We start from the raw sequence: 22,524 nt of genomic DNA, 5'->3' as shown, positions 1-22,524 counted from the left end.
ATAGGGGCGGAGCAGTGAAGAAAAATGTTACTATTCAACTATTTTCACGCGGAAAGCTGCAATGGAGGAATGGCGCCGTATTACGAGGAATATCACTCTGAATCGTGATTCATAATGATGACCACGACCCCTCTGACAAGAGTGTACCGACTGAGAAGAAGAAGAAGAATTTTCACGCGTACGAAGTCGCGGGCACAGCTAGTACTCATAATAATGATTGCAAAACGCCACAAGATTCACCGCAGATATCCATTTATTCGATCACTCGTAATGAATCGGCTCGTGGCGATTTGAATGTATTAAATCTAATACACGTTTCAGAGAACCTCATACATTAATGTATGGCTTACCGATAACTCGTGTTTATTTGATTTACGAGATATATTACTGTCACTTCTCGATAAAGCGATCGTCTGTTACGTCGACTGGCATTTTTATTTGGAAATGAGTCTGGGTTTACTTGAATCACGATGTCACTTAGCATCAGTAAGTGATGATATGACGCAGGCTTACAAAGTTAATACCAATTCACTCAAGGAGGAGAGCGGGAAGACTGATATTGGGAGAAAGTTGCATGCCCTTTCCTGATATAGTTCCATAAGAAATAGCCATATACTATACAGATGATACGAATATGCAGCCATAAGCCAATTCTTTATGAATCCGACCCGGAAACTAACTGCACCGGAAGGCTCTTCATTCGTTCGTTTCAGTCAAATAACATCCACTGCTGGACAAAGGTCTCCCCCAAGGATTTCCATAGCTACTGGTCCTGCTGCACAGGCGCTGCCCACATCCAGGTAATCCCCGCGATCTTCACCAAATCGTCGGTCCACCTAGTGGCCTACAGAAGACTCTACATAAGCTATATCCGGTATATTATGTAGTGTAATATGGGTGGGTGCAAACTTAGGTATGAGAAGAATACTGTCAAAGATGGGATAATGCTGTTAAAGATGGGATAACGCTGTAAAAGATGGGATAACCGCTAATATTGACATTAGATCCGTACATAAAGCTGTTCTAGACACTTTACATTGTTATGTAAATCGCCATCTCTAGAAGGAATGCGTATTTTGTAGTCGACCAATAAAGAAACGTATCAAACGTTGCGCCAAGGCAAATATTTAATAACATCTCCATTGAACAGAGGCGGACAAAGCGTGTATTTATTGTAAACTGACGGCTGCTTTGTATTGCAATTTGCAACTAGATTTGCTAAAATTGCCGCTTAGGTGTTTAAAAAGTCATGAAAGCGATTTAATTTCTGCAAATTGGCTTTTAAAAAGCTCATTTATACGTCCCAGTATAACTTTAGCCTTTGGCTATAAATGGGCCGGTGCTGAGAAGAAGAATTTCCTTAAGGCTGGTTTTAGAATCGTGCTGACCGCTCGCTGATCGTCCGCGCTGACAGATCAATATGTATGATTGACGGGAACGTTCCTGAGTGACGCTGATCGCTCGGCGCCGACGCTTCATACATTTCGGCTATCAGCGCTGACGGTAAGCGTGCGTCAGCGTGATTCTAAAACCAGCCTAAAATGAGTCTAAGTATCGCTATCACCATCATCATCCGGTCATGTTTCTGGTGCTCACTGCAGGGGCATGACCCTCTCTTTACCAGAGGCAAATGGAAGCAAAAACAATGGCGAAAAGTTACTTTTTTAGTATCCTCAACGAGGAAGCTGGATGGAAATTGATGATCAGGCCGAAGGTGAAAGCGAGCTTCACCCGGAACCCGGGACCCCTAGGTCTGAAGCAGGTGGTCTTATCACTAGATCACAGAGGCGGTTAGATTTAAATGTATAATACTTAGCTGACAATATCAAGCCCGTATTCACAAACGCACAGCGTTGAATAGAGCTCTGTGATTGGTTCGTGTGTCACCCTGTGCGCCCACGTCCACTGTGAGACATAGTAATGTTTGTGGCGTAAAAAATGTAAACATTGCTTTAATTTTTTAGGTTTACTCGTAGATCATCGCTCATAATTACAAGTATGGACTATGATGAGTTTCCTTTGATCTGTCATAATCTTTCTTATTTACATGTTTGCTTAGATTAATTGCCTATGACTGTACGTGTTGAGTAGTATTGTTTGTACGTAACTAATTAATTTGCATAGAAAGGAGAAACTACTGGTAAGTATGTTAATGACGAAGCACTCTAGGGAAACAGAAAGGATGCAAATAAAGTCTCTAATTAGATAATTAATTAATGAATTAAGTGGGTAGCTAGACCGACGATCTCATGAAGGTCGCAGGAAGCACCTGCCCAGCAGCACTTTGATGGTGTATTCCATTCTTCTCTTTCTTTTAAGACTTAATTGTTTGAAATAGTTTCCATCTAATCAAAAAATAGATAACTATGGTCGATTTATTACCTCAATTTTGGATGTTTATTTATTATTTACATCGAAAGTCTGTACAGTTCAGAATACTTATATTAAAATGGTAGGTTGATGTGTAATAGATCATTGTTAGTTAGGTCATAAACTTCTTTTGGCAGGTTTTTTTTTCTTGTTTTTAATTTAGTTATTTAAATATCGATCTCTATATTATTGGATACCAAGTTCAGGTTCAAAATAAGGGTTTCTTTATCCATTCGGGCTTGAAAGTGGCTTAATTAATCCTCAAATAGAACCAGATGATCTCAAAGTCGAATTATTAATCATCAAGGCCTCATCAATAAAGATATTCGTAAATAAATTGGTTTATATTTAGACTAGGCATTTATTGGGGACGCAAATATTGTTGTTGTAGAGTGTAGAGAAGTTGGAACGAATGTCCAACTTCATCTAAATCCGATAAATTTTGCGTTAACCTTAGGGCAAGTGCAAGTCCTACTATTTGTTCAGTAGTCACGAGTGCATTGGACTCTGAGTTGTCAATGTATTGTAATACATTCGTTTCTGTGATTTAAGGGGATATGATGTCAATTCGAAGGTGGACCGACGACCTCATAAAGGTAGCAGGATGGCGCTGGGTGCTACCTACCCGGTATCATTATGGAAATCATTGGGGGAGGTCTATGTTTAGCAGTGGACGTCCTCTATGGCTGATATGATGATGATGTCAAATATATGGCATCATTATCATTATTTATAGCCAATAGCAGGTTTCTGCTCAACGAAGCCTATTCCAAGAAAAAAATTGACATAATAAACAAACTGACAATCAGAGTTAAGATCATAGCAGACTTATCAACTCGAAAAGATTATCGCCTTTCATGAGCTGTCATCACCTTTCGCTCGCTGTCATCACCTTTCGCTCGCTGTCATTACCATTCGCTCGCTGTCATCACCATTCGCGCGCTGTCAACCGCGAGGCGGCATTTACGTTACGGTGCGGATGAGTGTGCGTTTCAATATGGTTACGATCGCTTTCCGGGTTGATAAATGTGCTAAGTCCTTTAGGTAGGTATCTTACTCTACTAGCCGCTAGAACAGCATGTATACGAGTAATATTTGTATAGATAATTATCACAAAGATAATTAAACTATGGATAATGTCACTCTCACGACTCCAATTACGGCCGAGCGATGTGTAAATATTGACGCGATTAATACAACCATTAAGACAAACAAAGTGTGACATTTATGGCTCGTCGAGCACTATTGTTTTTATGTTTATTACGTTATTATTCCAGGTTTTTAAACTTTATACTGCTATCGACTGAGTACACAAAATAATCACTCAGGCATATTACGATTTCTTGATTTCGATAGATTTTGCCACTTTTATTTTGGTGCTAAAGCCCGGTCCGTGAGCACGTAGAATTTTGTCCAATGACCCCTAGCTAGCCATCCTTATCGCTCGCGCGTAATTATATTGCTGTCGCGACTGTGCGACTGGCACCCGCAGTGAGTGTGCGAGCGCGATAGCAACATAATTACGCGCGAGCGATAAGGATGGGTAGCTTGGGGTCATTGGACAAAATTCTACGTGCTCACAGACCAGACTATAGAGGATTCACATCCAAAGTGGCCAAAAAGTTTGCAATACAACCTTATTCCAATGGTAACAAAGATGTGTTGCGAACTTTTTGGCTACTTTGGGTGTCATGAACTATTTGACGCTGACTGTACTACTTAAACCAAAGCAACCAAAGTACAGACGACAGCACATCGAGCTAAACACAGTGGTATCTTATTTAGTTATGATAGGGGCTATTTTGCAACAAAAATGTAAAAATACTAGCTTTTGCTCGCGGCTTCACCCGCGTGAAATTTAGTTTGTTACAGATCGTCATAAATTATAGCCTATATTATGTTATTCTGGGTTATAAACAATAATACTGTAAAGTTTCATCAAAATCTGTTCAGTAGTTTTTGCGTGAAAGAGTAACAAACCTCCAGACATCCAAACTTTCGCATTTATAATATTAGTAAGATTAGTAAGATATCTTGATGTACTGTACTGTCGTCCGTAGTAAGGCATATGTCACCGACAACTAGCAAGTAACACCACGACAACTAGAGATTTTCTTCCTGTATTAATTATTTCTCGGAATGAGCAGGAAAGAAGCAGAAAGCTATCTCCGACTTTTAGCACGAGATCAACGACCTGCGTCTGTGACTGTGACGTCACCTGCGCGCGCGCTGATTACAGTACACACTTATATGTGAGCAATTACTCTTAAGCTTACATTACACGATATTAAACTGTATTTACATTGACATAAGATAAGATTTGTGAGGCGAATGTTGATGAAGGCTTTCCCGAGTAATTTGGAGTTTTTGTTTTTCTGTGTTATGCTTTTTTTATCTTGAAGATTGAAACAATTAAGTCATAATTCGGTAAAAATGTATGTTATGTAACTGTGTGATATGGCTCCATCGGACCGACAAAACGATTTCACGTTCCTGACGAAATAATAATTCTCTTTCGAACAATCGGGACAATCCGGACAATTTAAGTCTGCGATCCTAAGTCCTAACCATTTTTTTTATATCCACTTGAGAATTGTACACAGAACCTCTAGAGGTAAAAAGCTAGACAAAAACTTTGATATCACGTCGATGTAATGCACGTTTCCGAATGGACTCTACATTTACTCATAGTATAGTTATTTTAGCATTTTTACATTTTAAAACAATAAATAATTTTAAAACAGTAGTGTAGTGAAAAGGTGAAAAAAAAAACAAAGAAAAGTGGACGAATCTTAGAGAATATAGGCTAAATGTTGAATACAAAATTGACCTACTATAACTTGGTCCATTTTGCATGAAAACAAAAACAAATCGCGCCGTATTTCAGGCGCTAATCAATTCCATCAACGAGGAATGGACTTAGGTCCGAATGGACGTATATTTACGCAATTACTGTGCTAGATCTGTTACCAGTGGCTACTGCGCAAAACTTTCCTCATAGAATTTGAAATTTTATTTTCCTTGAAACTTGAGGAATATGATTTTCATACAATTCGACAGTCGTGAGCGTGAGCGCAGGAATGTTTTACCATGCGATATGTTACAGAATAATAATGTAGGTACGCTGTTTGTCTTTACATTTAGGAATGTTGTTAAACATTTTGCATGTAACAAAAAGTAAATTAAAAATATCTTTATGATGATTTCAGTCTGTGTTAGTCGTAGTAGAACGTACCTAATCTTCAAGGAACGCCAGTAAAGAAAAAATCTCTAGATTTTTTCATCCAGCTATGCTATTTTCTCATCGGTCCATCGAGTTAGAGGGCGTCCTATACTACTCGTATAAAAAACGAAGACGCGCTCACCAATTTTTAGAGGGAAGCGCGGAGTGCGGGTAGTTTGATCAATCCGAGCGTCAATATTGTAGTGTGCGTGTGCACTCATGTATAATTTAGCGTGTACCGATACCACTCAAACATTAGCGGAAGAATGGTGGGGCGCGTCTTCGTGGATGAAACGATCTATACGTTTGCCGAGACAGTTTCAGAAACATTAAACCTGAAATAAGCTAAAATGTCGCTAAGCAAACAGAGTTAAGACCTCCATCGCCAAGGCCAGTCGGCGCGTGAGCACACAGTTAACATAAGATACCGTAATCCCATAACCCATGGCTTAGCAGCAGATATCAATGTTTATAACCATGATTGGACAAGAAATAATGACGTCAGAGAAATGCAAACTAATATTATAAAGGCGAAAGTTTGTGAGTGTGTATGTTTGTTACTTCTTCACGTCTAACTAAACAACTGGAGTGATTTTAATATTTGGTATGGAGTTAGCTGACACTCTGGGTTAACACATAGGCTCAAAAGTGGCATTTTTACACCCTATTAGAGTTGCTTTCAGAAGACTTTAAAACGACCAGATCCACTAGTTTTGACCAGAAATAGCAACATAAACATAACGCTATTTGGCAGCAATCTAAATAATGATTTATTTGATAGCTGTGACAAGTCGCTTATTCTCTTTCCCTCCTATGAGGCATGCAACACCCAGAGTTCTTTAAATTGATCACACAAACCTGATTGGCAATCATAATAATGAAGTAGGAAAATTAGACTTTCTGGGTAGCAGTGAAAATTGAGAATTTTGGTTGGATAAGATTACAAAAAACTGGAAGACGAAGCGTGGGCAGGCCTCCTACTAGGTGGACCGATGATCTGGTGAAGGTTGCGGGAGGTACCTGGATGCGAGCGGCGCAGAGCCGGTCTTTGTGGAAATCCTTGGGGGAGGCCTTTGTCCAGCAGTGGACGTCTTTCGGCTGAAACGAACGAAGGGAAATTAGACTGTCTGGGTGGCAGTGAAAATTGATAATTTTGGTTGGATAACATTGTAAAATCATCCAGTAAAATTGAGTCTCAGTCCATTATGAATACGTATTGATAAGGAATCTTGCATCTTAAATAATCTGAGTAATTTATGCCTGTCTCAATTAAAACCACCGAGGACAGGCACAAATCAAGATCTGGGCTAGTTGTATCCGGTAGACAGAGGGCCTTACCTCACTGGGGTGCCCAGTTGTCAAGTTGCCCTTTGAAACGTGTGTTGAATATGGTTTTTGTCTATCCGCTTGCCTAGAAAGCCTATTAAAGCGTTGACAAAGAGGAGAGTCTAGTCAAACGGAATCTGTATTTTAAAGAAAAGACTTATCCAAGTTTTATCTGGTTCCCACAGTGGGAGGTGCGGAATTTTTTGAATGGTCGAAAGGGGGCGCGTCTCAAATAGGTTAGGGAACTCCTTTAACAGGTCATTTAGCAGTCTCCACTGCAGGAAAACAAATCTCTCTAATTTACCAGAGGCAAATGGAGGATTTGACCTACACTTCCCACGCTGGCCAAACGGGTTGGGAAGGCATTTTTGTGTAAATGATAAAAAATGCCACTGTGTTTATCTTGATGTGATGTCGTCCAATTCTATTCTTCTTTCAATCACTCTTTCGCCCGTATTCACAAACGATGCTTGCTTAAGTGAAGCAGCAAATCGAACGCACAGCCTTGAATAGAGCTCTGCGATTGGTTCGTGTGTCACCTGTGAGACCTCAGTAGGATGTTTGTAAAAACGGGCGTTTATTTCACATCCATTTTATGGAATCCTAGTGAGTAATGGCGCCTAGACATCCTCATGTAAGGCATATTTAACTAATTCTAGTCTAATTGTAGATAATATCAGCGGATTGCATCGCATTTATCCGGTTAGTTCCGTTTCCTTGGAAAATCAAGATCTTCATTCATAAAATGTACTTTTATATTTAGCTACAATCCTTTTAACGATTATGTAAGATCTTGTACTCAATATAAGTAGTACATTTTTATCATTGTAGGTACTGCGTGTAGTACGCAAAGGTTTAATTTTGGCATTAAATGCAGGCGAAATGTATAGAGTCGATATTGCGAAATTGTACTCTAGCTAGAACAGGCCCTAAAAATGCTGTCCGAATGAATTAAATAATAGTTGTATTTACCTCATCCATCGTCCATTCTTTCCTTACGGAGCTTAACCGTAGCTTATTTTTCCCCATTATCAACGATGTCATTTTCCAAACTCATTACTAGAATCGCATCTTACGTGAGTAACAATTAGTATCTAAATCCGTGCAGACTGAATGAAACCCGAGTCATCCCACAACCGTGCACCTCTAAATATAGCTCCGCCCACGGATCGGCCTGCGTTAATTATGATTGCGGGCTAATTGCGGGACGCACGTGAGATCTTCATTACTACAAGGTGTCATCACATCAACCTAATGTATGAAAGAATTATGCAACTTCTTCCTTGACCTTCTTCTTCGTCGCTACACTCTTGACAAAATGGTCGTGGCAGTCTCATTCAGCTCAAGCTCAAGTCAGTCTCAAGCTTCACAATCCGTCGGCCATTCCGTATTGCAGCCTTTCTTGTGCATTCCTTGACCTACTTACTTGGGAATATCATATCATTATGCCAGGTATGTCGTACAATTCTGAGCAAAATAGGAGCACCCCTTCTTGTTGTTGCCAGAAAAGGCAGCTAAGGGACAACTAACTTTTGTTTTTATATTTTTGATGCTGTTTTGTATCGCTGAATAAAATATTTCATTTTCATCTGGCGGCCTCTGTCTGGCAAAAATTTTCTGAAGTGGGAGATTAAATTAACTGATGATGATGATGAAGCTCTCGGTATATCCCGTTTCCTCTCGTTCCCACCGCTACAACTCCTGTGTAGCCAGGATTTACAGCTTGACCGCCAATAATAACCTCCCTAGTCAGTCTATTAGTTCATGGGCAATGCCACACTTACGCTTAATATCTAGAAGGTCATAGTAAAGGCCATCAAAATCTCTAGGATGTGTCGCATTACACACTCATATGGGTAGCGGTCACATGATTCGCGACAAAGTTCAGGAAGTCAGTTCAATGCCTCCATTATCATTTGTTTGAAAAACTGAAGCGATGAATCTATTAGCTAAGTAATTACGGAAAAAGAACAGTCACGAGAGTCATCAATGAAGTGGGTAATTGTGAATTCTTCTTTACAGCCGAATTTGTAAACGGTAGAATGTAATCTCAATAGTTTACGTTGACGACCTTCTGATATCAACTCCAGACACGGCGACGCTCAAATTGTGCTAAACGAAACTTCGCACGCACTATGACGTGTGTCGTGTTTATTTACTGTAGAGACCAATCCTGAAAATATATGTTTGATTTGAATTTGAATAATAGGATTTACAAGTGCTGTCCTGTAGACCTAGGGTGGAGTCAATGTCAGGCCTTGAAAACTTGTTGAAAATGTTTGTAGGTTTGCTATAATTTTTCTGCAGTTGATTGAAAACTGCAATAGTTAAGATTTCACTGCTATCATGTCACCTAGGTATTTTTATGAATTAGGCAAAGCTAATTGTATTGGATCTCTAAAAGACTTGCATTTTGCATTCAGGTTTTTCTTGGACAGACTGAAATCCACGCAGTTTTCTTCATCTTCATCAAAATCAAAAATCAAAATCAAAAATATTTATTCAGTTTAGACCACAAGTGGCACTTATGAACGTCAATAGAAAATAATAAAAAAAGAAAAGGTAGCCCTTATGGGGCACTTTACATGTCTCCTTATCTTTTGGGCCCTACCAGCGCTTCGAGACAAACATATGGCAAGTGCTGAGAAGAAACTTTAGTTTACACCACTGATAAGAAGCACTGAAATTAACTTAGTCAATATTGCCATATCCTCTCAATACGTATTTCTAGAGGCAAATTCAGTAATCCGCACTATAAATACTTACATAGGCATTTTCCAAAGATTATCTTCAGCAAACAGCTACCACGGGACCACATTATCAGCATCAGCAAACATAGCAAGGTTGTTAGATTTCGCGGTAATTAGGCAGTTAAGATCCAATGCCGGTGGTGGGCCAACATGGATATTGACGATGTGGTGAAGAGGGGCAGGCGAGTTGTGGTATGGTGCTTCAATCATTCTTTTTTTATGCAAGACAACGCAGGTACTCATTTGACCGCAATCGCACCTGGTGTTAAGTGAGATGCAGTCTAGGATGGTACATATCTGCCCTGTAAGTGCCTTTTCACTCTCGCCTTGAAAAAGTCCGGATTATAGTGTTCAGGAATTAGAATTCCTGAACACTATAATCCGGACTTTTTCGGACGAACGTAGACGTTCGTCAAAAAAAATGGAATTTATAATTAAGTGTTTGTCAAAGGGGTAACGATGAAGTAACGTGTTAGTGGAGAGGGGCAGGCGAGTTGTGTTATATGGTTCTTCTATCATTCTACGTTAGTTTAACCCCCCGTCTGTCAAACAAGAGTTTTTTTGAATAATGTCGTGTCTTAGAGTAGGCGCACACCGTTGATTTTTCGTCGGCCGATAGTTTAGTCGGGCAGTTGATCAGTATGGGCATGTATGGGAGTGCGCACACTACGCCGATTCGATTTGGCCGATTCTTCATACAATTTAAAATCGGGATAAACTATCGGCCAACTAAAAATCAACGGTGTGCGCCTACTCTTAATCGAGACTATGATAAGATAACTAACGTGTTAATTTAATTTAGTGAAATCTAAACTTCGAAATTAAGGCCGGGTAGCAGTGAAAATGGCGAAATTGAGGTTTTCATTTTTCATTTTTGAGGTACTAAACAGTAAACTTAAAGGCTAAGATTTTTATTGGGCATAGTTGAGGATATTTTCTAGGGCTATTAACGGATGGAAACACGATTTGATGAAGTTGACTCGATAGAATAAATTCCCAAAGTTACCTCTATTCGTTTTCTATTTATGGTTTTATTTTTAAAATAAGCGATTTGAGATTCTAAATCTTTTACTAAACTAAAGTTCAAAAATAACTTGAGGGCTTTTAACGGATGAAATTTTTATATTGCGTCTTATTTAGTTACTATGTTAAAAAATGTGGAAAAAATCGTCCATGACGGCTTGGACAATCTCAATCAGTCGCGCGGTGGCGCTTACGGAGGACGGACGCGTGTCAGGTTTTTGGCGGTGACAGTTCGCGATTTGTCAATATTTTTGACAATGATGACTTTGATGAGTCACAGTATAATAATATCAGTGTTACTGGAGAAAGCTAAAATTTTTGATAATTAAGAATTATCAATTTTGTCTACCTATTGAAATTTAAATCGTTCGCATCCTTTTAAACGAAGACTCTACTCATGATACATAGTACATTCTTCAAATATCAAATCGCTTAGGTATCTAAAGTCAAACGATTCTGAAATGTCAAGTGGCATAAAGTTGGGACTAATAAATAACCCATTAAGATAGTAGCGCCCTCCTGTCAATGACATAACTGGAACGATAGAGTATTGGACAACTAATAAAAATGCTTTGTCTTAAATGACTGACGGATATCGTAGAGACCTGAAAGTTGGAAGGTGTGTTCTTTGTATGACGTAGGCATCCGATTTTCCGAAGTGGGGTCATGAAATGAAGGGGGTGAATAAAGGGGGCAAAGTTTGTATGGGACAAAGTGATTCTTTGGTTCAATCTACTTGAAATTTTGCTTAACAATTCCTTAATATTATAATTCATGACAACGGTTTAAGAACTTTATTTGTCATAAGAATTAACAATAATTCACTTCCTGAGAAACATTTCAATTTAAATTATTTAAACATAATGAGTGTACAACTAATTACAAACAAAATCAAGGTAACTATCAACATTTAAACAAAAATCGTTTGCCTCCTATCACATCCCATCAAAATCTGCTTCGTAATGACTATAAACAAAGCTCAAAGTCAAACTCTAGCGACCTCTGCATAAACTCCCATGAGTGCTCAGAGCGGGTGCCTGCGGCAGGTAACCGCGTGTGATGCTCATAGTGATTTTCGATACAGAGCCCCGTAATGCATTATACATAAATTATGGAAAGAAAACACCCAGACCAATACAAACAAATATGTATGTAAAGGCACTGGGTCTCTATCAGAAGGAACTCTAGGGGTGGAATCTCCATTGGCGTGGGTTAACGAGCAAGGAGATAATATCTTGGATGGTTGACAATCACTTTTCCTACAATTTAACGTTCCACCAAACTCAACACGCTTTCAAAGATAACCTCGTAGCCGCCTGCTCACACTTGACATGACACAACTGATTGACAGTTATCTTTTTCTGCGCATCAGTCGGGTGTTACGTTTAGGAATCACAAACCTTCTGCTCTACAGATTTCTACAGATAACATAATATTAAGATTGGTACTATTAATCATCAATAATAATTTGCAGCATCTGTGTCCGGCGCCGACATATGCAATTTTAGTATGATATTTTTATTTAATAAACAAAAATACTGAACAAAATTGATGCGTGTACTGATTAATGTAATTAACCACATGCAAAGTTTCGTGAATTGCAACAACTATAATTTATTATCCAAGCTCTAAATAATCGCTACTACGAGTAACTGATCATAAAATGTTTTTCCAATCGCTTAAGCTCACGAGGACTTACCGATAGGTCGGGTGACGTAGGTAATCTTGAAATTCTTTTGGCCGGCGCGAAACTTCCGGAAGGTCGGGTGATGCCACGCCTCTTTGAACCGTGTTTACTTTGGCAGTTATATTTTATATTTATTCGATTCTAAAATATATTCCCAAAAATTCTGAAAGGTGTTTTAATTTGTATCACTTGGATATGATTTAATTTTGTATTAGAAAGTGTTGTGAGTGTGACGCTTGAACGGAAGGAAGTCAATCTAACCTAACCAACTGGTATTTTTATACTGTGTAGCTGGGAGAGCTCTTTGGCGCGCTGTCTTCGGCGAAGTATTGCGCGCGCAGATTTTGACAGCGTGAAATACCTACTTTAGCAGAAATACCAAGCCTTAATGATCCGATTGTGTTTTTGGTTTTTCTTTTGTTTGAAAATGATTTTATCGAGAACGTTCAATGATGATGATTAAAAGTATTCTCCTGAGAAGTTACGGAGCTATGAATTTTGTGAGTGGAAATAATGAAAATACTTATGATAGCCTGAGATGAAAACCTGAAGTTTTTATCAGTACATTTTAATCATAACAAAGGAAGGATCGATTTCTGACATATGGCATTATACTCGAGTTAGATTTAGATCAGATATCAAGGGGTTAGCGAGATGTAAAGAATATTGGCACTAATGTAGAAACATAATACTCATTTTCGCTTTCCCTAATATAAATAATAAAGTAAGTAGGAACAGTCGTCAGCATATGAAGCTACCTCAATTGATTTTGAACTCTAGAGATTTGAAGTATAAAATTGATTAGGGAAGTTCGTCATTCTGTGAGCGGTAATACATATTAAACTATTCTAAGTAGGTATGTCACAATGTAGGACACTGGCTAGATCACAGACTTGGACTTTCGATTCGATTCGCGACATGAATAAACTCTACTGATGCATTAAATTACTATCAATGTACAGTCTACAACACGCCAGATTACATTTTCGTAGCAAAATAGATCCTATTGCAAGTACATAGACACCACAGTGTTTAGTTAATGTTCCGTCGTCTGTAAATATCTGTTCTAATTCAATCATTACTTTAATTTGACGCAAAAATATCAGGACATTGAACCTACTTATAAACGATAACACATCAAGCTTTACTTTATGACATTGTACTACTACTACCTATACATATTTTGTTAAGATATAAATAAATAGTCTGACTGAAGTGGGGAGGTTATGTTGCCCGGTTGGTAGCGGCCTGCGTCCAGCGCCTTCCTTCCTTTATGATGTAAACATTAATTACAATTTATGTTTTAAAAACTGGGTAGACTAGATACTACTGAATACATTATTTTATCTAAGACGATCTGGTAAAGGTCGCGGGAAGAGCCTGGATGCGGGCAGCGCAGGACCGTGCATTGTGGAAAACCTTGGAGGAGGCCTTTGTCCAGCAGTGGACGTCATTTGGCTGAAACGAACATTATTTTAAACACTTAACTACTTCTAAACTATACAACTGATTAACATCAAAGTCCTTATTACCTACATAATTGTGTAAAACCTAGTGAATTAATTAATTTACGATCAGTATTAGAATTATATTTACTTACTTATACAACTAAAAACCGTTAATTAGGAGGTTTATACCAGTTATAAATCTACGGTTATGATAATAGCTAGTCTTAAACGTAACCGAATTGAAGAGTAGGTATTTGATTAATTTCACTTTCATTTTCTCTTCTTAGTCGGGCACTCTTTTGTCAGAGTGGCCGTGTTTGCGCTGACGAGGTACACACTAGGGTGGTCCTTATTCCTACGAAAAAAAATTTTTTTCTTATATTTTGCGGGGCACCACGTAATTTGAATATATACCATATGAAGGTCTTTCATTATTATTTTTTTAATTTTTAAAAGACATTTAGGGGTCGCTACCAAGGTTTGAATTTTAAGTAAAAACACAAAATCTGTATTTGTTAGATTCATTTATTTTTTGCCAAAGCCAAATAAAAATATTACAAAATTATTGTTGTTGCTATGAACTAAGATATTATGTACAATGTACATATTTGAATCAATTATTTTTAAGATATAAGAGTTGACTTGTTAGTATCTCGACGCGTCGGTACCATGGTCGGTACAGAAAAGGGGTTGAGGGGAGAAGGGGACAAGAAGGGATTGTCTATTCTATCTATGCGATGTCCATTTGCACGTAAAATGTGATATAAACACTTAAATAAAACATTTATGAAACCATGATTTAAGATCTTCAAAGCTTTTTGTAAATATTTTGACAGCTGGTAGCGACCTCTAAATCTTAACCAAAAAAAAAACAAAAATAGCTAATTTCATATTTAGAGGTATATAATCGAATGAGAAAGTGCCCCGGGGATAATTCAAAAGTCGAAAAATAAGGACCACCCTAGTACACACGGTGGGGTGATGTCATCTCCGAGGGTAGCTCTCCTGGCGATGTGCTTCCATTTCTGACGGTTAGAGGCGTCGCGAGTACACTGGGCCATGGTGGACTCAGTAGCCTTTATGATGGCGTCTATCCAGCGGGTTGGCAATCGACCGCGTGCTCTCTTGCCTTCCACCTGGCCCTGAACTCGTCTCTCCGTCTCATATCTACACAATTTCCTTAAAAAAATATTTCTTCTTCCAGATGTATGGTCGCTACCAACGCGACCTAAGCGAAGCGGCCAGAGAAGAAGCGAGAAGACTCCGCAGATTGCGCAAGAAGAGACGGAAAGACGACAAGCTCCGGCAGAAGGAGCTAGAAGCGACTGGCAAGCACCGGCCTAGGGGAAAGTTCTTTAAGGTCTTAGGTGAGCAAGCCATAGTGTTCTTTAAAATAAAACAACAATAGATTACTAAACGCCCTACCTGGTGTGGTCCTACCACACTATAAAAAGGGGAAAAAGAAGTCATTTTAAACATAGTGCTGCGATAAATGCGTGATATCGTTTTAGATTAATTTTGTTGGCAAGATTAGTTTTACACGCCACCGCAATTTTATAATAATATATTAACTTAAAATGACTTAAAAACTAAAATTTTAAAATTACTAATGATAAAAACTATTTACAAAATAAAAAATACTTCACCCCCAGCGCCGCAGTCAGGGATGGTGCCCAAAAGGCTGGCAGCATTGCCACGTTGAATAGCCAGGCTAATTCTCTGGCCGAAATAGCTGCCAGCCTTTTGATCACCGGTCACCTCGGTGAGCCTCTTTGCCAGTTCCTTATAAAAGGAACGAGCGCTTGGACCCCATGGTCCCATAGTCTCAACCCCAAACGGCACAAATATATAACTCTCATTGAGAGCTGCATATTTGCGCCGCTTGGAGCACTCAGCCGAGGCCGCCGCCGCGCCTGCGGCAAGGGAGGTACCTCCTGTATGAGACGGAGCAAGCGTATCCGCGCATGTTGCGTCCCACACAAGAGGACGTCCCTGCTTCCAGGGAATGAGCGTCATGCCGTCAGGTCTCTTGCCGTCGTCACGGAATATGCCGTTAGGCTCTAAAACTGCTGGCACATTGACGGCGACAAGAGCTCTGCGGATGACGTCATTGATGCAGGCGTGTCGGGAGACTCGACCAGCGCTCATTTGGCATGAGAGGCCATGGTGTCCTAACTCACCGACGCGAGTACCGCAACGACAGCGATGGGGATGGTTTGTCTTGACGCCAAGTCTAAGGGAAATGGCAAGGGACAGTGTACTCCTGTCAAGCAGAGTCCCGATATTGGCCGAAGGAAGAGCATGTAGCCAATAACCGGACTCTGCCTGAAAGACTTTTGACAATGACAATTTTATATTTCGTAGTTTATTTATTTACCTAAAAACGTGGTGTAGTTAACTCTTATTCATTTTACAAAGACCACAACCGTAAAATGGTTATTGAGCGAAATTTATAAGGCAAACGCTACGACTCTTATTTTTTGGCGTTTTATGGGAGTGAAACCTGTGAAGCAACAATCAATGATGAGAAAGTGAGTGCGGGCTATTTTTTCTTCCGGCATCAGGGCCCACTTTCCTTCACAAAGTCAACAACAAGACTGAAGTTTTTGTTGCAAAATCCCATGACAGTGATAATTTTAAAGACTCTGAGGGCTACGTAGGCTCCCCTAAGTATCCCTAACGTGAAGCAATGATCAATGATGTGAAGGTGTGCGCAGGTTATGTCTGGAGACACACGTTCGCGCGGCTCGGCGAAGACTGGGTGTTCCTGGCGGCGCTGGGCATCATCATGGCGTGCATCAACTACGCCATGGACAGGGGCATCGCTATATGCAATAATGGTGAGTTTGACAGCATAGAAGTAGGATAGAATAGAAAAGACTTTATATGACACAAAGGATTCCACAAAAGCGATTTCTAGTTGGCGCCACTGAGAAGTAATAAGACCATACTCGAAAGTGTGCCAACCAGTACTGCTAGCACGAAAAACTTTCGAGGAATCGTTTGCGTATTTGAATCGCCATCAAAAGATTTAGTACGAAAACTACAACAACGCCCTTGTGAATGTGTCGTAAAGTGAACTTAGTATGAGAAATGGTTGCACGAAACTTATTTTGAGAATCAAAATTGTCACGTTATCGTTTAATTCGAAGGTTGAGTATCGAATTTTGTCGAATACGCAAACGATTCGAAGATGAAAGTTGTTCATGCTACAGATACATGTTAATTGGTAGATTTTGATGGAATATATCAATGAAATTGAGATTTTCTGCTGCACATTTATTGCAAGTAAGAACACTGTTCCTAGACCACAGTAATAGAGTGACTTTTTTTTATTACATAGACAATATTTTATTGCTCTATGACCAAACCATTCATCAACATACAGCCAAGAGCAATATTCTAAATAAAATTATTATGTACTTAACAATACAGGTTGCAAATGCGATAGTCCTTCCATTGCTATAGTGCTCAGTTGGCGTGCGTCGCTGGGTCAGCCATAAGCAATGAGGGTATCGCTATTATACTTAACAGTTGGCACCACTGGCGATTGACAGTGACACCATCCTGGTGAGTGCAAATGTAATAGTCCTCCTACAGCTTCAGCGCTCAGCTGGATTACTGTCAAAATCTAAATTATCTTTATTTGTATAGACTAATTAAATTAGTACTTACAACTAGCAACTGTCTTTGCAACTAGCAAGTGACAGGACCTTACTCGCCAGTGGCGCCAATTGCTGAGCGCCAGAAAACCCTGATTGTCTTCTTTCATATTTCTATTGTACTCTTAGTTTTTCTTTTGAAAGGTTTCAAGACTTAGGTTTTTCAAAGGTGAGAAAGGACCTTTCGAAGTCTTACTAATCTTACTCCTAAATATACTTTTTGTGCCTAAATCTAGTTTATTTCGCGGTAACAAGTAAATCTTTTTTGTTCCAAGCATCCGAAGGCCAGTGAAAGGTACGAGCCGACAATCGGCGTAACAACGATCTAATTAACTCATTTTAATTAACTATTTTAATGACCGTTTGTGATTTATATTGCGTTTATGTTTACTGGAGAATCAATTTCTTAGTAATGTAGTGAAGATGATATTCAAGACCTGAGGGTTGAGTGCGAGTTTACATCAAACGCGCTCACTAGTGCGTTAAAAAATGACATTAAATGTATGACGGATTGTACAGTGCCCCTAGCGGAAACTTTCTAAGAACTAAAATTTTCATATATTTTTAAGTAAACTCACACTGAGCCCTCGGAAGGCGATCTGAAGTCTCGCTGACGTTTGACGTTACAAAAGATTCCCGCGCAACTCCCATACCACGGTAATAATATCATACAGTATTGTAACTTCATATAAACAGACGAAACGAGAACTTTCTTTCGAAATTCAAATCTCGGTATGCGCTCGGTATGCAAAAGTCGGGGGTGTCGCGAATGTGCCGAATGAACGTCGGTGGCCAAGTGTTAAAAATGACAAAACTGATTGAATTTGACTGACCGTCATTTTTACGGTCAAATTGGTCAAAAACTGGTCCTATTGTGATTTTCAGTCAGTTTGATTTGAAATTAAAATTATAATAATATTGTATTAATCCAGCTTTTGCCCACGACTTCGCCCGCCCGAAATTAAAGTAACAGATCATTATGATTATTAAAGTTTCAAATTATTTAAGTAGTTTTTATTCAAATTCAAATTTTACTAAATCTACTAATCACAAAACAAACATTTTTAACCTATTCCATTCACAAAGTATTTTGTTTGTCTAACTAAATAAAAAAATACAATGACAAAACTAGATAGAAATTCTAAGTAGGCAGATGTAATTAAACTAGGTACTGTAGGTGGGCAGCCCTATCGCATGTTGTCATACTGTGACGTACCGCGCGACTGTTGACATTTATTTCAAAATTAGGGCCGAGTTGGAATACTGTATAGATAGTATTACCGTGCCCATACTGACTGAGTTACGCGCTGGACCTATTACGAGTAGTACCACAGAATAATAATAAGTACTACGTACAGAAGTTTTACTTCGCCAAGGTATTTTAAAAAATGTATGCTCAATGTCATTAACAATAAATGGTGTAATTTAGCCTGTCTCAAGAGTCAAGCACCATTTTGTTGACAAACGTCAGTGATCGGCACTGCGCCGAAGCTATAGGGCTGACTTCGGTAAAATGATGTGACGTGAGGTGCCAAACTGCGTAAAATGGCGGAGGAAATACATGATTTAGCATGAATTTTCATGAGTATCCTGTAGGTGGGCCATCGTGCGTGTTTTGTTTTCGATGTAAACTCGCGGAGATGAACAGGCCTGGTAGTACCTACATCAGAACTTTGTCACCTGAAAACGGGAAGCATCTGAATGCGGCTAACGCAGGACCGGTCTATGGAAACTCGTGAGGGAAGCCTTTGACCAGTAGTGGACAGCATTCTGGGACTGGGTAGTCAATGCGAAAAAACGCTCAACGGTTGGAATGTGCAGGTGTCAAAATGTCCATACGGACCGGCTGTTAGTGTGGCAAAAAGTATGAACGTCGAAATGAGCAATGGTTAAAATGATCTGAAGTTAAAATGTCTTCGGGTTTATTTGAACAAGCGTCTTATTGTATAATAGCTAACGTGAACACGTGTTTAAATGCATCAAGGTAAAAATGTCCAAAAAAACTTTATTGACTAGACTACAAGAACATTGAACATTTTGACATTTAATTTAATTAATTTATTCATGAGCACAATATATCAGTTGATCATTTTATCTATCACACCTTTTGTTGTACTTGTATTTTGTGATGTGTACCATTTGTCACTAAACCATTGTAACCATGGTAACAATGTACATTTTGGCACTGGGACCTTTTGACGTTCATACTTTCTGCCACACCACAGAATAATAATAAGTACTACGTACAGAAGTTTTACTTCGCGAAGGTATTTATTAAAATGTATGCTCAATGTCACTAACAATATGGTGTAATTTAGCCTGTCTCAAGAGTCAAGCACCATTTTGTTGACAAACGTCAGTGATCGGCACTGCGCCGAAGCTATAGGGCTGACTTCGGTAAAATGATGTGACGTGAGGTGCCAAACTGCTGAAAATGGCGGAGGAAATACATGATTTTGCATGAATTATCATGAATATTATTAACTACTTATTTACCTCTCAGTGTCTTGAGGCAACTTAAAAAAGTACATTCTGTGTTTTTATTATTATTTAGGCAGTTAAATATTGCACAGTATTTAGTTACACCATTTTCTTTATTTTCTTCCATCATACACAAGAATACGCGTGCGTGAGTCAATGTTCGCTCGTATGTGAGGCCTTGTCGATGGCCCTCCTGTAGGTGGGCCATCGTGCGTGTTTTGTTTTCGATGTAAACTCGCGGAGATGAACAGGCCTGGCCACACTAACAACCGGTCCGTATGGACATTTTGACACCTGCACATTCCAACCGTTGAGCGTTTTTTCGCATTGACTACCCACTCCCAGAATGGTGGACAGCATAAGAGCGCTTTCACATTAGTTAGTAGCGCGACTGCAGCACGGCAGCGGCGTTTTTATAATGTGACGGCATGCATCCGCTGTCACATAGTATGAAATTTTCGGCAGCGCGTCCGTCGCGCGTTTGTCGCGCTGCTAAATCGGCTAAATGTGAAAGCGCTCTTAGGCTGGATCTACATCGACATTAGTTCTTACAGCTTGACGTTTTGGCTGTGTGTTACTACTGCTTTACGGCTATGCCCTGGTTGCAGCTCGGATGTGGATGTACAGGGACCTGGCCACGTCGACCTTCAGCCAGTACGTGGCGTGGGTGTCGCTCCCGGTGTGCCTCATACTCTTCGCGGCGGGCTTCGTGCATATCGTCGCTGCGCAGAGCATTGGTGAGTTGAGATATATCCATATTGATATAAAGAGGGGCAGTTGTGTAAGAATGTGAATATACCTTAGGAATCTTAGTTGGTAAGATTAGGTGTACGATGCCCTAGTGAAGATTGTGGAATGGGCCTGGATAAGGGCTGCGAAAAACGATTGCTATGGTAATTTTTCAGGAAAACGTTTGTCTGGCAGTAAGCAGTCATCGATAGATTGAAAAGAAAAGAAAATTACTAATTACTAGTTACATAGTCTACAACGCTGGTAGTTCCACTTCCAGGGCCAGGTTGAAGGCAGGAGAGCACGCGGTCGATCGCCAACCCGCTGGATAGACGCCATTACGAAGGCCACTGAGTCCCCCATGGTCCAGTGTGCTCGCGACGCCTCTAACCGAAATGGAAGCACATCGCCAGGAGAGCTACCCTCGGAGATGATATCACCCCACCATGTACCTCGTCAGCGCAACCACGACCACTCTGACAAGAGTGCCCGACTAAGAAGAAGAAGTTCCACTTCACTATGAAGCATAAGGTTCAAGACTGGAAATGATAAGAGCCGTTTCTAAAAAGGCGTCCACCTTATGTCAGCATCACAGTACACATTTAAAACCTAGGTCTCGCTCTCCCGTTCAGATTAGCATCGTGGACATCAATCAATTCAATGCCTATAAATTAAAGGAGTGTCTAATAAAATTCACATTTATGAAATTTATTCGATCAAAAGCACATAATAATCATCTTCCGGTATAATAACGTGAAGAAACGTGTGATTTATGTTTTTCAGGATCGGGTATCCCAGAGATGAAGACCATACTGCGAGGGGTGCATCTAAAAGAGTACCTAACATACCGTGCTCTAATATCGAAGATCGTCGGGCTGACTGCTACGCTAGGGTCTGGTCTACCCCTGGGAAAAGAGGTACGACTTGTAGTGTTATCAAGACTTTGTAGGATTCTTCTTGAATTCTGAATGATGTTCAAAGAAGCCTTTTGTTCGCTCTCAATGTTTTCCACTACCATCTTTCTCATACCCAGAGACTCCAGGTTCGATTCCTAGTAAGTGTTTGTTTTGATGTACTGCTGGCTTAATTGGTGGCTTAGCTCGATTTCGGTCTGCCTGGCTGGCTACCTACCATAGTTAACACCACGTGAACAGAATGTTGTGTTTCGAAAATCAGCGATAAGATAGTCAGTTCCTTCTTCCTTCGACCTGATCATCATCACTTTTTATCAGGGATGCAGGCTTAGGTAAAAGAAGTTTCATTGTACAAATATAAATTTCCTTCATTTCCAATCTATGATCCAAGGATCCTTTCTTGCTTGCCTCACGGCTCATCTTCCATCTCCTATACTTCCAGGGTCCATCAGTGCACATCGCTTCCATGGTAGCAACCCTACTATCGAAGCTGGTGACCACCTTCCAAGGCATCTACGCCAACGAGTCCAGGACTACAGAGATGCTGGCTGCTGCCTGCGCTGTGGGAGTGGCTTCTTGCTTCGCGGCGCCTGTCGGAGGTCAGTACAGTTCCTGCTGCATCAGTAGTGACCACCTTCAGGCATCTACGCCACGAGGAGATTCTGGTTGCTGCCTGTGCTGTGGGAGTGGCTTCCTGCTTCGCGGCGCCTGTCGGAGGTCAGTACAGTTCCTGCTGCATCAGTAGCGACCACCTTCAGACATCTACGCCACGAGGAGATGCTGGCTGCTGCCTGTGCTGTGGGAGTGGTTTCCTGCTTCGCGGCGCCTGTTGGAGGTCAGTACAGTTCCTGCTGCATCAGTAGCGACCACCTTCAGGCATCTACGCCACGAGATGCTGGCTGCTGCCTGTG

At 40.1% G+C, this 22,524-nt stretch overlaps 1 protein-coding gene across 1 annotated transcript in view; it reads left to right on the top strand.

Annotated features, from left to right (window-relative positions):
• LOC135084164 (chloride channel protein 2) overlaps window positions 1-22,524 on the top strand; it is a 97,290-nt gene that overhangs the window by 39,275 nt on the left and 35,491 nt on the right. Inside the window, exons 2-6 of the mRNA XM_063978908.1 lie at window positions 15,032-15,194; window positions 16,545-16,667; window positions 20,579-20,707; window positions 21,483-21,616; window positions 22,056-22,212. Of these exons, the coding sequence (XP_063834978.1) occupies window positions 15,032-15,194; window positions 16,545-16,667; window positions 20,579-20,707; window positions 21,483-21,616; window positions 22,056-22,212 (706 nt within the window). The remainder of the gene's footprint in view (window positions 1-15,031; window positions 15,195-16,544; window positions 16,668-20,578; window positions 20,708-21,482; window positions 21,617-22,055; window positions 22,213-22,524) is intronic.

Source organism: Ostrinia nubilalis, chromosome 25, assembly GCF_963855985.1.
Source record: "Ostrinia nubilalis chromosome 25, ilOstNubi1.1, whole genome shotgun sequence".
Classification (NCBI taxonomy): domain Eukaryota; kingdom Metazoa; phylum Arthropoda; class Insecta; order Lepidoptera; family Crambidae; genus Ostrinia; species Ostrinia nubilalis.
This window is presented reverse-complemented; position numbering and strand designations above follow the sequence as displayed.